The following is a 17,745-nucleotide window of genomic DNA, read 5'->3' as shown; positions in this document are numbered from 1 at the left end:
TGGCTGGAGGTACATTAGGCATTCACAGGATACAGAAGTAAGTGTTGGCCATAAAAGCCCCCAAAAAATAGCCCACATGGGTTTACCTGACAGCTAAGAACGTAGTATTCTGTGGCTGAAGGTACATTAGGCATTCACAGGATACAGAAGTAAGTGTCGGCCATAAAAGGCCCCAAAAATTAGCCCACATGGGTTTACCTGACAGCTAAGAACGTAGTATTTGGTGGCTGAAGGTACATTAGGCATTCACAGGATACATAAGTAAGTGTCGGCCTGTATAAGCCCCAAATATTAGCCCACATGGATTTACCTGACAGCTAAGAACATAGTATTTGGTGGCTGAAGGTACATTAGGCATTCAGAGGATACAAAAGTAAGTGTCGGCCAGTATTGGCCCCAAAAATTAGCCCACATGGGTTTACCTGACAGCTAAGAACGTAGTATTTGATGGCTGGAGGTACATTAGGCATTCACAGGATACAGAAGTAAGTGTCGGCCTGTATAGGCCCCAAAAATTAGCCCACATGGGTTTAACTGACAGCTAAGAACATAGTATTTGATGGCTGGAGGTTCATTAGGCATTCACAGAATACAGAAGTAAGTGTCGGCCATAAAAGGCCCCAAAAATTAGCCCACATGGGTTTACCCGACAGCTAAGAACGTAGTATTTGGTGGCTGGAGGTACATTAGGTATTCACACAGTATACAGAAGTAAGTGTTGGCCTGTATAGGCCCCAAAAAATTAGCTCACATGGGTTTAACTGACAGCAAAGAACGTAGTATTTGATGGATGGAGGTACATTAGGCATTCACAGTATACAGAAGTAAGTGTCGGCCTGTATAGGCCCCAAAAATTTGCTCACACGGGTTTAACTGACAGCAAAGAATGTAGTGTATTTGATGGCTGGAGGTACATTAGGCATTCACAGTATACAGAAGTAAGTGTCGGCCTGTATAGGCCCCAAAAATTAGCCCACATGGGTTTAACTGACAGCTAAGAACGTAGTGTATTTGATGGCTAGAGGTACATTAGGCATTCACACAGTATACAGAAGTAAGTGTCGGCCTGTATAGGCTCCAAAAATTAGCTCACATGGGTTTAACTGACAGCAAAGAACGTAGTATTTGATGGTTGGAGGTACATTAGGCATTCAAAGGATACAGAAGTAAGTTTCTGCCTGTATAGGCCCCAAAAATTAGCTCACATGGGTTTAACTGACAGCAAAGAACGTAGTGTATTTGATGGCTGGAGGTACATTAGGCATTCACAGTATACAGAAGTAAGTGTCGGCCTGTATAGGCCCCAAAAAGTAGCCCGCATGGGTTTAACTGACAGCTAAGAACGTAGTGTATTTGATGGCTAGAGGTACATTAGGCATTCACACAATATACAGAAGTAAGTGTTGGCCTGTATAGGCTCCAAAAATTAGCTCACATGGGTTTAACTGACAGCAAAGAACGTAGTATATTTGATGGCTGGAGGTACATTAGGCATTCGCAGTATACAGAAGTAAGTGTCGGCCTGTATAGGCCCCAAAAATTAGCTCACATGGGTTTAACTGACAGCTAAGAACATAGTGTATTTGATGGCTAGAGGTACATTAGGCATTCACACAGTATACAGAAGTAAGTGTCGGTCTGTATAGGCTCCAAAAATTAGCTCACATGGATTTAACTGACAGCAAAGAACGTAGTATTTGATGGCTGGAAGTACATTAGGCATTCACAGGATACAGAAGTAAGTCTCGGCCTGTATAGGCCCCAAAAACTAGCTCACATGGGTTTAACTGACAGCAAAGAACGTAGTGTATTTGATGGCTAGAGGTACATTAGGCATTCACAGTATACAGAAGTAAGTCTCGGCCTGTATAGGCCCCAAAAATTAGCCATTCAATGGACAGGAAAAGCCTTTTATGCCGCTGTATGTAGCGAAGCCAAGGACCAAGAATTGCTGTGGGTGGATGGCAGTCTGGCGGATGTTTGTGGCCTGGCATGAGGAATTTCAATGAAACATGGTCTACTGGTCACATGTGTTGAATTCCTCAGAGATCCATGCCTCATTCACTTTTATAAATGTGAGGTAGTCTACACTGTCATGAGCTAGGCGAGTGCGCTTATCGGTCACGATCCCCCCTGCTGCGCTGAACGTCCTTTCGGACAGGACACTGGACGGGGGCAAGCCAACAGTTCCATTGCAAATTGTGCAAGCTCTGACCAGAGGTCAAGCCTGCCCACCCAGTAGTCCAGGGGTTCATCACTCCTCAGAGCATCCACATCGGCCGTTAACCCGATGTAGTCGGACACCTGTCGGACACCTTTTTTTACGCTCCAACATTTGAGCCACAGAAGCCTGCCTTTTTCCAGAACAACATGACGACGGCATCATGGAAGGTGCGGTGGAGGACAAATGTGAGGAGAAGGAGAAGGAGAAGAGGCTGGATGGTGAGAGCCTGGAGTGTGGCTTTGTGGGTTCTGACGGTGTTGTTCTCACTGGGCTCGGTGATGGGATTTCAAGTGCCTTCTTAAGGCGGTTGTCCCTAGGTGAGTGTTGGGGTTATCACGACTTATGCGATGACTGCAAAGGCTGCAGATGGCGGCCACACAAAAGCCCACACTCCAGAGCCATGTGACGGCGTCCTTGGAGCGACAGATGTGACTGTACATGGTTAATGGCTCGCTCCTGATACATTTGCAGTCTGCTTTGTACCTCTTGTGCAATGCAAGTTCTGCCTGCCTCTCCTCCCTATCTGCCGGTCCGTCAGTCCGCCAGTTCTACAAATAATTGGCCAGTAACTGTTGTCACTGTGTGTAACACAGTTAACACAGCAAAAGAGGCCAAATTTTTGCAGGACTAAAATACAATCTTAGAAAAGTATACTGTTAAATAACACCTCACTTCAATCTGTGGTATTGGGGGGCCACAGGTTTATCACACCAGTTCTACAAATAATTGGCCAGTAACTGTTGTCACTGTGTGTAGCACAGTTAACACAGCAAAAGAGGCCAAATTTTTGCAGGACTAAAATACAATCTTAGAAAAGTATACTGTTAAATAACACCTCACTTCAATCTGTGGTATTGGGGGGCCACATGTTTATCACACCAGTTCTACAAATAATTGGCCAGTAACTGTTGTCACTGTGTGTACCAGACTTAACTCAGCAAAAGAGGCAATATTGTTGCAGGAAACAAATACACTTGTAAAAGTTTGCACAGATAACACCCCACTTCAATATGTGGTATTGGGGGCCACTGGTCTATCACACCAGTTGTTCAAAACATTGGCCAGTGAGTTTGGCACTGTTTGTACCAGACTTAACTCAGCAAAAGAGGCAATATTGTTGCAGGACACGAATACACTTGTAAAAGTATACTCAGATAACACCCCGCTTCAATATGTGGTATTGGGGGGCCACAGGTTTATTACAACAGTTCTACAAATAATTGGCCAGCAACTGTTGTCACTGTGTGTAGCACAGTTTACACAGCAAGAGGCCAAATTTTTGCAGGACTAAAATACACTCTTATAAAATTATATTGTTAAATAACACCCCACTTCAATATGTGGTATTGGGGGGCCACTGGTCTATCACACCAGTTCAAAAAAATGGCCAGTGAGTTTGGCACTGTGTGTACCAGACTTAACACAGCAAAAGAGGCAATATTGTTGCAGGAAACAAATACACTTGTAAAAGTATAGTCAGATAACACCCCACTTCAATATGTGGTATTGGGGGGGCCATTAGTCTATCACACCAGTTATAATACATTATAAGTGCTTTTGTTACTGTTTGTAGTATTGCTGCAGCAACGCTCAGTCACCACACCTGTCACAATGCTGCACAGAGCACAATAATACTACTAATCCACTATAATATGCTTTCTACAAAGTATATTATACTGTGGATTACCCCCCCCCCCTTTTTTTAGTGCACTGCACAGCAATACCAAAGAATTTGCAGCCCTTTAAATGACTTTTGTGGACATTAACAGGGCGATTTGTGTGACTGCTGCTGATCTCTAACTGCCCCTAAAGCACAGACTGGATACCTGCCCCTAACCTGAAAAGAGACTGGACCTATACAAAAAATTGCAGCCCTGAAAATGACTTTTGTGGACATTAACAGAGCGATTTGTGTGACTGCAGCCGATCTCTCTAACTGCCCCTAAAGCACAGACTGGATACCTGCCCCTAACCTGAAAAGATACTGGTAGACCTATACCGAAATACGAGCCCTGAAAAGGACTTTAGTGGATCTTCACAGAGCTATTTGTGTCTGGCAATCTCTCCCTCATGAACACAGCAGACCTCTCCCTACGCTGGCAAAAAGCAGAATGTGAAATGGCCGACAGCTCAGGTCTATTTATAGGGTAGGAGGCATGTCCATGTGCTGAAATGTTTTAATTGGCTGTCCCGTTCCACCTGACGGCTGTGTCATGGGTCAAAGTTCTCCCCAATTTAAACTAATATGGCCGCCACGAACAACGCCATGTGTTCGCAAATGTGGCGGGTAGCGAACAAGAAAAATTTGCCGAGAACCGACCGTCGGGCGAACCGCAAAGGCCATCTCTAGTAATATGGTGTCGGGCTTTATTAATTTGTATCACATTTGAGCTATATTCTAGTGTTAAATGTGACATTTTAGCATTCATATTAAATTGTTGCACTTTGATCATTGCCACCCAAATTCTTGCCTTCTGTTAACCACTTTGTACACTACTGGGGGGCTGTACCCTCTAGTTGTACACATCTCTTCTTTCTTCATAAATGCATGCTTGCTTCCTAGGCAAGAGCTATAACTAGCGTTATGGTAGGATGATGATGTGAATTTCTCCTTATACAGCTGTTTGTCTGTTTTTTGTTTTTGTTCAAAACAATAAGCATAAAAAGGAAAATAATACATTTCCACCAACAACCAGGGTGTACATCACCAAGACCAAACAGGAAAGATTCAAAAGATACCTCTTTTGGAAGGACTGTACCTCTTTTGGGACCAATCTATCTGTCCCTCAAGAGGAGAGAAGAAGGCACACTAAAAATAAAATGTGCTGTTATGAGTTTATAAATGCACAGGCCAAACGCCTAAACTCCGGCCCTACCATCTATCTCTGTTCTCCTCAGATGTCCCTTTTTTGTGTCTGTTATATAGACTTCTTTAAATCAAGTGTACCATTAAACTCATCATGTAAATGTACAATTTAATATCAAACATGTTATATTACATTAAACATTTCATCCGACCTCTAAATTTTTGCATCTATTATTTTTTAAAAGCCAGTGTAAAGAAAAGGTAGTGATTGAAAAAAAAGCAATCTTTTTAAACAACTTTTTGGAAGTTCTTCAAAGTCCATAAAACTGGGGGTATGGTAGAAGTGTGCACTTTGCCTCCATACTTTTCTTTGAATGGTGTCCCTCTTTCTTGTCTAGGAGTGACACGAAACAGTTTCAAATACAAATTTAGTGGCACATTAAATTTACTTTACCAAAAACGAAAAAGCACTTGAATATCAAAGCACTTTAAAATTGATCATGGTGTTCCCCCACAAGTTTTGCCGTAGTAGATATCTACCATTTAGGTTTAATTCTTCTCAGAGATGACTAAAATAGAATCCTTAAAAGGAGACTGTGAGGGTTTTGTATTAAATGCTTGTCCAGCAAGTGGTCTCAATGATGACATTTCATTTTCTTTCTAGTATCCAAAAGTATTTGTCCAGGCGTTACCTAAATTTCCCCCAAACGTCCTTCTTTCTTTGTAGGACATGTCCTCTCATTGCTTGTTCCTGTAGTGAGAAACAATGTTATTTACCCCCTGTGACATCATTAACAGGCTTGTAAAATTCTTACAGGGGCAGAGCTCTTTTCTTAGTGTGTTGCTTTTGGGAGTTAAGGCAGCAGCATTCTTTTGCTGGTAAAAAAAATCAACACATATGCATGTACACTGAGACAGAGCGGGACAAAGAGGGGTGGGGATAGGCGGAGTTTTGTAGAACAGCAGGCAGGACTGACAAAGCTGATTAGGATTTCAGTACAAAAAAGGCACTGTGTTGTCAGCATAAAAAGAAAGTTAGGAGCACACTGGAATTCTGGCAGATTATCGGGTACTTGTAACATTGTTAATGGAAAAACATAGGGAATTATATGTATTAGAGAGATGTACTATTTTTTTTTTTTATCCTTATATACACTGTAAATTGATTGTAAAGATAAAATAACAAATATATCTTTACTTACCTGCTCTGTGCAATGAATTTGCACAGAGAAGCCGAGAACCTCCTTTTATCTGGTTCCCCACTTGTGCTCCAGGCCCCTCCTACCTGTCCAATGCATCCTCGCTCCTGAGACCTGCTGCTGGGTCCATTGACACAGACACCGGGACTCAACCACCCCCCCCCCCCGCTCCATCATCACAGCGAGACCCAGAAATGAGGAGAGAGAAGAGCTGCAGATGTGCTCAGCGCTGGATCGAAAGAGGGCTTAGGTACGTAAAAGGAGGGGTGGGGGATGCTGATGCCTAAACATTTTTTACCTTAATGCAAGGAATGCATTAGGGAAAAATTTTTAGGCTTTAGGATCACGTTAAGTCCTCTTTAATCTGGTTGTTTAAAAGGATGTGTCCCCTAAGTGATCGTGAATGAAATCTGAGACATATTTCCTTGTACCTACATGCGTGATATCATCATGTTTGTAAAGCAGTACATTTAACATTCAATGAACTTTCACTGGTGGTGAATAATTTGATGTATATTAAACACATTCGCTGAAAAAATACACCCGTAAGGAATGTTTGATGAATGTAACATTCGCTATTTACAAATGTGTCCCTTGAGTCACCCTGCAATAAGGGAATTCATAATACCGTGCTTAAATATTAATGATTTCTTATGAACTGTTTGACAAGGAGAACTAAAAGATACACGATAGGGAAATTGGCTTTTTTTTTTGTTTGTTTTTAATTGGATATCCAGGTACCACTCTAAGGTAAATCTATCGTGTAGTGAACGAATATTAGACATTGATGCTATAATCCTGGCTTACTCTACACCCACTATTAAGCATAAACTTTTTGTTTTCAGATTCAAGCAATGGGTGGGTCACATAGTAGCTTTGGGTGGGCAGAATATGCCAGAGGCAAGGGAAAGAAAACACCATGGTACTACCAACACAGACTTGTTTGAAAATATTTCCTTCAACATTCCAGTTGCATAGTGGTAATTGATTAGGCTTCTGCCCTAAATTGATGCAAAAATGTTATGGTAATGCTTTAGTATTTATGTGTATTGTGCCAACTGGCCACATAACAAATTAATAGCAACTGACAATACAAGCCCCATAGGCCATGGGTAAAGAAAGGGAAAGAGTTGGCAATTGCAGTAAATCTGGTTTCAACTATCACTTCTCTCCAGTTTTTAAAATTTGATCCAACTGAGAAATATTAGCACCTCTAATGTAAAACATTGTTTCTTCTAGTACATCAAATACCGTCGTAACAAAAAAGAGCTACGGGAACGCATGTTTGGAATTGTTAATTTTGTTAACTTGGTGAGTAGCTGTAAAATTATTAAATCTTTATTCATATAATACCTAATGTGGGTGGGCTGAAATGTAAGCTCCCCCCACACGGTCTTCCTAGAATGTACAACGGCAAAAACTGCAACACTAATAAATATTATCAGAATATTTGTCTAGTTTGAAGTCAGATTAAATGCTTACGTCAAATGTATTTTCCATTTGTAATGGTTCTTTTTTACATTAAATCCTAACTGTAGACATTGTATATATATATATATATATATATATATATATATATATATATATATATATATATATATAATATAAATCTATATATTATAGAAATATATTAGAGATGGCAAAATTTGGCCAAGATTTGTGAACACCTGAGCATCACACTCATCTTATTCAATAACCATGGGCGTTAAGAAGGGGGTAACTTCATCTATAAGAGTCTCCACTTTTCTATGAATGATTTTCACATTACGTCCAGAGTGTGTCTGTAGGAATTCGTACCCATTCAGGCAAAAAATGCATTTGTGAGATTGGGTACTGGTGTTGAACGAGAAGACCTGGCTTGAAAAATGCATTCAAGTTCATCCCCATGGTGTTCAGTAAGGTTGAGATCAGGGCTCTGTGCAGTTGACTCAAGTTTTTGTATACCATACTCATCAAACCCTGCCTTTATGGATCTGGCTTTGTAAACTGGAGTACAGCTATGCTGGAGCAGCAAAGGGCCTTCACCAAACTGTTGCCACAATGTTCGAAATGATTAGTTGTCTAAAATGTCCTTGTATGCTGTAGTTTCTGTATCCTTCATTGGAAACTCCTGAATAATTTAGAGGCATGTCCACAAAAGGTTGGTCATAGAATGTATCTTACAGTATATTTTCTAATTTTCAGGTGTACAAACCCTTAAAAATTTTTGTGGCTCTGACTGGAATAGAGATCTGGGATAACAGAGACCTATTTCCAGTTGTCTCTTCGGCTAACACCAATCTTGATCGGTTTTCTAATTGGAGGAAAATAGATTTACTGCCCAGGAAACCCAACGACAATGCTCAGTTTCTAACGTAAGTATACCAATTGTAGCCTGTTCTATTCAGCATAGACAAAAGCAGATGTTAATTAATTAGGCAAAAAGATACATAGTTGCACAGCGAAATCCATTAACCTGAATCATGAGAAAATGTATCCTGCACTGTTTATGGATCCAGGGCTGCTGTGTACAAATGCTCTTGTTTAGGAGGATATGAAGCTTTCTCTATAAAGTTTGCCTTACCACAATTTTCTACTAAAACTTTCATTGTAATTAAATGCAACCTATGGTTTTGTGGATCCAGCTGTCATCTAGGCTAAGTTGAGGCTCAGTCAGAAAAAAATAAATAAAATTAAACAGTATGAGCCTCATTGTTTATTAAAGATTCATAAAGTGTTAAAGCAGTCCTAACTGACACCTGTGACGATGATTTGATGTCAGTTGCCATTGCTTACCTTTTGAGAATGTTATGACTTTTTAGAAAATTTCTTCCCTGCCTGTCATGCTGATGCTAACACTTCAGTGCTATCTGAGCAACTGACCTAAAATATGTATGTAGATAAGAATTCTGACTTTCAGGCAGTGTTAGTTTTGACGTCAAACTTAAATTTATATTTAGTCATAGTCTTTTGACTAAAACGCCATTTTAGTCGTATTTTAGTCGATAAAATCTCTAGTAAATTTTATTCAAATAAAATCTCCAGTACATTTTAGTCGACTAAAATCGAATGGGTTTAGTTAAATTATAACTCATTATTTAAGCATTTCTCTAGAATTTTCAAATTCGTTATGTACTCTTGGAGTAAAAAATCTAATAACATGTCATTATTTATGGCGTTAGGGTTTGAACATACATTAGACACAGATTTAGCCGTTGTGATATACAGTATAAGTTGTACATCACAAAGGCTAAATCTGTGTCTGTAGTGCATGTTCAAACCTTAATGCCATAAATAATAACATGGTATTAGATTTTTTACTCCTGGAGTATATCATGAGTTTGAAAATTCTAGAGAAATACTTAAATAATGCATTACAATTTAACTAAACTCATTCGATTTTAGTCGACCAAAATTATTTTAGTTGACTAAAATGTACTGATTTCATTTTAGTTTTAGTCATATTCTTTTGACTAAAATGCCATTTTAGTTTTAGTTATTTTTTAGTCATCTGAATTGTTTTATCTTTCATCGTATTATAGTCTACTACAATAGTGTTAATTTCATTGACGAAAATATTTTAGTCAACAAAATTAACACTGCTAGTGTCCTTGAAGAGACATATCCCTTTTCAGGGTTCTCTGTGAGCCATATGCCTATCTAGGGTTCTGGAAGAGACCTAAACTTGTCTGGGGTTTCTAAAGAGACATATGTCTGTCTAGGGTTTATGACGAGGCAAATACTTGTCTTTTCATACATATGCCTATCTAGGACTCTTGGTGAGACATTAGTACAGTTTTCAAAGAGACATATGCCTATCTACGGATTTTGAAAAAACATATTCATGTCTATGGTTCTTGAAGAGACATATGCATGTTTATTTTTCTTAAAGAGACATATGTGTGTCTAGGGTTTTTTAAAAGACATATATTTATATAAGGTTCTTGATGAGACATATCTAGTTGTCTTGGTGCAGCATTTTCCTGTCTAGGATTCTTGGAAAGACATATGCCTGTCTAGGCGTCTTGAAGAAATATATATGCCCGTCTAATATTCTTGGAGAGACCTATTACTGCCCAGGGTTTTTGACTTTTGTATGTCTAGAGTTTGTTGTAGAGACAAATGCCTTCATGTATAGCATGCCTGTTCCGGCTCTCAAAAGTACTACAGCCAGACAGCTAGAATTTTCAGAAGGCAAAGGCAGGCCACATATTACTCTCATGACAGATATGCATTCACCATAGAGGTACACAACCGGATGTCCCCTCTTGCTTGTTTGCTGTAGCTAGCACATCTCACAATCTCTTGCGGACCCAAGCTGTAGCTTAACATCCCTCAGCACAATTCCCTGCACTATAGATGGTATTCTCTGTTTTCTTCACATCTATAAGTGTGCAGTCTTGTGGAAATCCTGCATGCGAGGAATATGTCATGCATGCACAAACCATCGGCGTATACCCAAGTATGCCGCATACAGACATTCACTTCTACGGCGGGCTGTAACTGAAGTATACTGAGTAGGAAAAGCCAGAATTTGATGCTAGAGCTGGAGATTTTAGGTCTCAACCCCTCTGTGTGCATGAGGCTTAATTGTGAGACCTGCACTGTGGCTGAGTCTTGGATCTCCAATAATATTCAGGAATCAGTCAGCATGGTTCCCAGTTAAACGATTAATAAGTCACATAAAGTACAATGATCACATGAATTTATTTGTAGATAGCTGTCAGCTGTCAGCTGTAAGTTCCTAAACAAAATACTGTTAAAAAAAAAAAAAAGAAAATGCCCATTTGCCAGCCTGTAATAAGTTTGAGCAAAGTATTTTTTTTTTTTTAATTGTACTAAATAAAGGCCTTGTAAAGGTTTTAATATAAAATATATTTAGGTGTGTAAACTAGTCGAAACTGTTAACTGACACATACTGATGCTACTAGATTTTGGCCTGTCCATCTAGGTATCAGTGACCTCTAATTGACCTTGATGTCAATTAGTTCTTTGCCAGTAACCACAAGAGGTTTACTCATTAATAATCTACTAATCTACTAATAACTGAACTAATCAGTAGTGGCTGAGTTTTGAATTCCACTATACAGTAAATCTTAAATGGCAAAATAACAAAATGAAAAAAGGAAAAACATATTTCAGCATGAACAACCTCGTAATTGAATGATCAATTTAAAAAGTCAGAAATGTTTTAGTATAATATTTTCTATAGGGTTGTAGAAAAATGCTTCGGCAAAGAAAAAGATAGGAATGAAGAAAATAAATATACTGTTAATAGTATTAAAGCCTGACTGAACCTTCAGCTGAAAGAACCTTGCATGCTGTGTGCAAGCAGTGGTCTCTCTGTAGAGGTCAGACCTATAGCTCTGCAATCAGTGGAATTTATACTCCCTGCTGTATGGTGAGTTATGGGTTTGACTTATCAGGGGCTTGTGTGTAGGACACCAGCAGACCACTGCTTTCACACAATGAGGAACGGTCCTTTTTTGCAGCATGCTGACAGGGAAAGGCTTTTCCAAATAAGACAACTTCTACAGATTTTGTTTTAATGCACCTTGAATGTATCCATTACTTTGAAAGGTTTATTGGGCTACAAAAATAACACAACCAACCAGTTTCTGAAGGCTACACAAAAATTAAAAACAAATTTAGAAATGACATCAACAATGAATATTATAAAACTACTGATATTGTTATTAAAAAGATCACCCTTCTAACTTTCAAAACACTTTTTAGAAGCTGCCTGCATTTTCCAAGCAAGGACATCCAAAGCACAGCTCACTCTAGTGATGGCCACAGTGCTGAAAGTTGTACCCAACATGCAGTGATTCATGTATTATTTTAGACATTTCCGTCTATTAATCATGGCTCACAATGTTTCTCTTTCAGGCACACTGACTTTGATGGTTCTACAGTGGGACTGGCTTGGGTCAGCACTCTGTGTAGTGACACCCACTCTACAGGGGTTATCCAGGTGAGACGTGACACAAACTCCTATTACTGTCTCCAATGGTAAAACTTGTTATATTAACTGTCCAATAGGTACCGGTATATTTGTCTTATACTTCATAACACTAACACTTTGCTTCTTGTCTATAGGTAGTTTTTTTTTAAATTTTTTTTTTTTTATATTTTTATTGAACAAATGTAACAGTTACAATTATCTGTAATTCTATAGGTAGTTTTAACCTACGTGTCACTTGAGGGCTTATTTCACGATTTTGTGATGAATAGTTTTTTAGACCATGGTTGACAGTCAGTTTACAGGATTAAGAGGCGGTACTTTTTTAAACCCCATGGGTATTTTTTTTTATCCTAGTGGTGATTTTTACATTGAACTACTGTAACTTCCATAGCTGCCTTTGGCACGCGTTTGCAGTGCAGTCCTATTGACAATAAGTGGTGGTGCCATCTGTTAAACGAAACATACTGAGTTGAAATTGGCACACCACGCAGTGAAGTATGGTGGCGTGGCAATGTGAACGCAGCCTTCTGCAACTATATAAATTTGAATGTGGTAAATTTGGGGGCAGAAAAAAGGGAGATAATCTGCCTTTTCTACTGTTCCTCTGCCACTGGTGTGAACTAAGCCTTACACCAAAGGAAATACTCAAATCGCAATGAAAGAAAAGGTGATGCTTTCATGTGTACATAGAAATGTTGACTTGATGGTGTGTCTTGATAGCTTTCTATGTTATGTTCTCAGGATCACTCTACAGAATATATTCCTGTGGGAGCAACTATTGCTCATGAAATGGGACACAATCTGGGAATGGATCATGATGGCATTTCGTGTACTTGTGGGTCAGGTTCCTGTATCATGGCACCTTCTTTAAGGTATGTATGTCCAAATACATAATTTACAGAATTTGTGTGACTACAGAGTTTTATTGGGGTGAGATTCACTGCCATGTTATGATTATGTATGCTGGGTGATTTCCTAACATTTTTAGTCAGATGTGTTTGTTAGACTATGGTCTCTATGACTATGAGAAAATGCCTACCCACACAAGCTAAGAATAGTAGGGTGCCTCGCCAGTTTTCTTCATCATTGTTACAGCAAGAATATGGTGGTCTTGTACGTCTAAAGACACCCTATCCGCATATAGTTTTTATGACTGCGCCGGTATTCCTACTTACTTTTGGAGCTGGTTTGCCAACTGAAACCATGCCTTATTCATTCTGTGAAATTCCCCTCTGCTGCTGTGTGCCACCTTCTTGAATCTGACATCACCAGCCATAGCAGCTTGAGCTGTTACTCCTGTAATCACACAGGCTGGATGGCAATGAAGACAGAGATTGGATGGCTGACTGAGTGACAGTAAAAGGGATTATGTGGGAAAAGCAATAGGGTTGATTTATTAAAACTGGAGTGTGCAAAATCTGGTACAGATCTACATAGAAACCAATCAGCTTCCAGGTTTTTTTGTCAAAGTTTAATTGAACAAGCTGAAATTAGAAGCTAATTGGTTACCTTGCACAGCTGCATCAGATTTTGCACAATTTCAGCAAATCAACCCCAATATGTTACAATGCTGTAGTACACCTGAGTAAGATATAGTGGAAAAGAGATGATAGACCTTGAGCGATGGGCCACTAAAGGTACAGGGGGACCAGAGGACATATGTAGAACAAATGAAGAGGTAGGACAGTATACAAATCACAGCTCTTGAGACATACTGATAAAAACAATGTGTAAATCTTGACAGGCACACTTGTGCAGGACCACTGAAGACTTCTTTCACATGGGCAAGGGGCACAGTTTTTACAGGCATTTGAGCCGTGGGTTTACTGGCCCCCTGACCGACCATCTAAGGTCAACGATACAGCTAGATGGAGCTGATCTCATGCCGCGGCAATGAGACCGTGCATCCTGGCCATGGCAAATTAAATGCAGCCTGTCGAGTATACAGGTGGCAAAGCCTGTCAAAGTCAGCCATTCCAGTTAAACCAAACATTTGGCTCATGGTAGTGGCACATTTCTATTTCTTATTGTTCAGAGGAAAAAAACAAAAAAAACAGGAATTCAGCATCAAGATCTCCTCCTGAGTGCCTGAAACATATCACTTTTCAGAGAATGGGCTGGTGTGAACCTAGCCTTAATGTGGCCAAACACATAACAGTTTGTATCTATTGAAATCGTGCTGCAAGCCCAAAACTGCCCCTAATGCTAAACAGTGCTTGGGTGGCCCCAGTACTCAGGCATCCAAACATCCAATCAAAGGGAAAAAAAATCCAGCACCACAATGTCTCAAAAATAAAACATATATGATTTTATTAAATCCATTCAATTAAATAAATCAATATCTGTAGTTATTGAAGCGTTTCAGCCTCTTACATAGGCCTTAGTCTTAATAAAATAACAACATGAAATCATGTTTTAAATACATACATCCACAGTTGCAAGAAAGAGGAGTTAGACCAGGTAAATGAACTTGAACATGAACATGAACATGAACATGAACTTGAAAATGAACATATATCACTGTCAGTTGATATATACTTATACAGTAAGTATATGCAAACTATATATATCATGAACAAAAGAAATATAATATGAATCAAGACTTGGAAAGGGAAATAATTAGAAATACAACTAGCAGTCATTAGGAAAATCAAATCTGTATCTGAGAGATAGAGGTGGAGTACTTCAGATGTAGACCCAGGTCCCATCTAAGGTTAAGACCATGTTGAACTCTGGTCTGTAATCTAAATACCACCAAGCCTCTCTGGCTAGTAGTCTCCGATGATGATCTCCTCCTCTTACAGCATGAGGTTTTATCCCACAAATGTGGTTGATTTGGATAGGAGTGATTTATCATCAATAAAACTATCGAACCATCCAACACAGGGCATTGTTCGACACTTTGCGATTGACTGTAAATATTGTTTAAAATATGAGGATGATGATCTAAACAATCTATTATTAAAAACAATCATTTAGTTGATCTGAATTTCAGTAAAAAATTACAACTTCAGCACACATGCAGATATTTGTTCAATTATTCAGAAGCAATCAACAAATTTCAGCACCAATTAGTCATGGCAGACTAACTAAAGGCAAAGCTTATTTTTTAGTTTTGGATAAAGTGGAGAGGGATTAGAACATGTGTCAGTTTTTATTGCTGTCTGGGACCCTGTTGAGAGATTCTTTCTCCCTATTTGTCCTGTTTACAATTATCATTGTAAGTGAAAATAAAAGAAAGTCCCAAATTTTGGGTTGACATCAAAACACTAATAGAGGGAAAATATTCCAATGAGGACACACTGGTGACCATGGTGACACACCGGGATTCCCTCACTTTGGAGAATTTTCCTCTCATTTTTTTTTTGGCTATGGGGAAGGAAGTAAAGGGAAATCTCCCTCGATGAGGAACAGATAGCAAAAAAAAAAACCTGACAGAGGTTAAAACCCTCCCTTACTCTATCCAACATAAAAAAGCTACAGTATTTCACAAAAGTGAGTACACCCCTCACATTTTTGTAAATATTTTATTATATCTTTTTAGGTGACAACACTGAAGAAATGACACTTTGCTACAATGTAGTGAGTGTACAGCTTGTATAACAGTGTAAATTTGCCGTCCCCTCAAAATAACGCAACACACAGCCATTAATGTCTAAACCGCTAGCAACAAAAGTGAATACACCCCTAATTGAAAATGTCTAAATTGGGCTCAATTAGCTATTTTCCCTTCCCGGTGTAATGTGACTCGTTAGTGTTACAAGATCTCAGGTGTGAATGGGGAGCAGGTGTGTTAAGTTTGGTGTTATCACTCTCATCCTCTCATACTGGTCATTGGATGTTCAAAATGGCACCTCATGGCAAAGAACTCTCTGAGGATCTGAAAAAAAGAATTGTTGCTCTACATAAAGATGGCCTAGGCTATAAGAAGATTGCCAAGACCCTGAAACTGAGCTGCAGCATGGTGGCCAAGACCATACAGTGGTTTAACAGGACAGGTTCCACTCAGAACAGGCCTCGCCACGGTTGACCAAAGAAGTTGGGTGCTCGTGCTTGGCATCATATCATATGTATAGGAAATAGATGTATGAATGCTGCCAGCATTGCTGCAGAGGTTGAAGGGGTGGTCAGTGCCTAGACCATACGCCGCACACTGCATCAAATTGGTCTGCATGGCTGTCATCCCAGAAGGAAGCCTCTTCTAAAGATGATGCACAAGAAAGGCCGCAATTTGCTGAAGACAAGCAGACTAAGGACATGGATTACTGTAACCATGTCCTGTGGTCTGATGAGACCAAGATAAACTTATTTGGTTCAGATGGTGTCAAGCGTGTGTGGCTGCAACCAGGTGAGGAGTACAAAGACAAGTGTGTCTTGCCTGCAGTCAAGCATTGTGGTGGGAGTGTCATGGTCTGGGGCTGCATGAGTGCTGTTGGCACTGGGGAGCTATAGTTCATTGAGGGAACCATGAATGCCAACATGATAACAACCCCCAAACACGCAACCAAGAAGACCACTGCCTTGCTAAAGAAGCTGAGGGTAAAGGTAATGGACAGGCCAAGCATGTCTCCAGACCTAAACCCTATTAGGCATCTGTGGGGCATCCTCAAATGTAAGATGGAGGAGCGCAAGGTCTCTAACATACACCAGCTCCATGATGTCATCATGGGAGGAGTGGAAGAGGTCTCCAGTGGGAACCTGTGAAGCTCTGATGAACTCCATGCCCAAGAGGTTTAAGGCAGTGCTGGAAAAAAATAGTGGCCACACAAAATATTGACACTTTGTGCCCAGTTTGGACAATTTGACTTAGAGGTCTACTCACTTTTGCTGCCAGCGGTTTAGACATTAATGGCTGCGTGTTGAGTTATTTTTGGGGACAGCAAATTTAAACTGTTGTACAAGCTGTACACTCACTACTTTACATTGTAACAAAGTGTCATTCAGTGTTGTCACATGAAAAGATAGAATAAAATATTTACAAAAATGTGAGGGGTGTACTCACTTTTAGGAGATACTGTATGCCTTTAGTTACACTTTAAAATTATCTAAGAGTGCATCTGTTCTTATCAGTGTCCAGTAGGGTTGCTACGCCGTCATTCTGGCCTTTTGGTAAGAATGGCTGGCTGTACATTATCCCTGCTGGTATGATGGGGCTCTGAAGGCTAGTATCGGCTGGAACAGAAACTGAGGCGCCCACAGGCAGTTGGAGCACAGGGGCATTACCCCTGGGAAGACTGGAGGAGCCCATTCCCTAATGATTTGAATAGGTTTACCTTGTCTTGCCATGGTCTGGGAAGGCAGAAAATCTGTGGTGCCAGTGCCCCCTGGGAGTTGGTCGCCCCAGGGGTGTTCTTAGTAGCACGTGAGTGTGGGAACACCACTTGTCTGAACAGGCACATGGCACTTTCCATTTAATCTGCACCAGGCCTTTTGGCTAAGTCTGGGGTGATTTTTTAGCTACCAGGCGTATGCACTAGCACAGCACTTATTTATTTAATTTAGTTTTTTTTTTTTCTCTCACATTGGGTTTGATTTACTAAAGTAAAAAAGACTGTGCACTTTCCAAAGTGCA

General features: G+C 39.8%; 1 protein-coding gene across 1 annotated transcript in view; it reads left to right on the top strand.

Moving 5' to 3' along the window:
- Window positions 1-17,745, top strand: part of LOC309553890 (zinc metalloproteinase-disintegrin-like VAP1) — a 118,429-nt gene that overhangs the window by 45,524 nt on the left and 55,160 nt on the right. Inside the window, exons 8-11 of the mRNA XM_082255376.1 lie at window positions 7,469-7,540; window positions 8,414-8,583; window positions 12,098-12,182; window positions 12,915-13,045. Coding sequence (XP_082111502.1) covers window positions 7,469-7,540; window positions 8,414-8,583; window positions 12,098-12,182; window positions 12,915-13,045 — 458 coding nt within the window. The remainder of the gene's footprint in view (window positions 1-7,468; window positions 7,541-8,413; window positions 8,584-12,097; window positions 12,183-12,914; window positions 13,046-17,745) is intronic.

Source organism: Pelophylax lessonae (genome assembly GCF_965119305.1).
Source record: "Pelophylax lessonae genome assembly, chromosome: 4".
In the NCBI taxonomy this organism is placed as follows: domain Eukaryota; kingdom Metazoa; phylum Chordata; class Amphibia; order Anura; family Ranidae; genus Pelophylax; species Pelophylax lessonae.
Note: the sequence above shows the minus strand (reverse complement) of the source record. Positions and strands in the feature narration are given on the sequence as shown.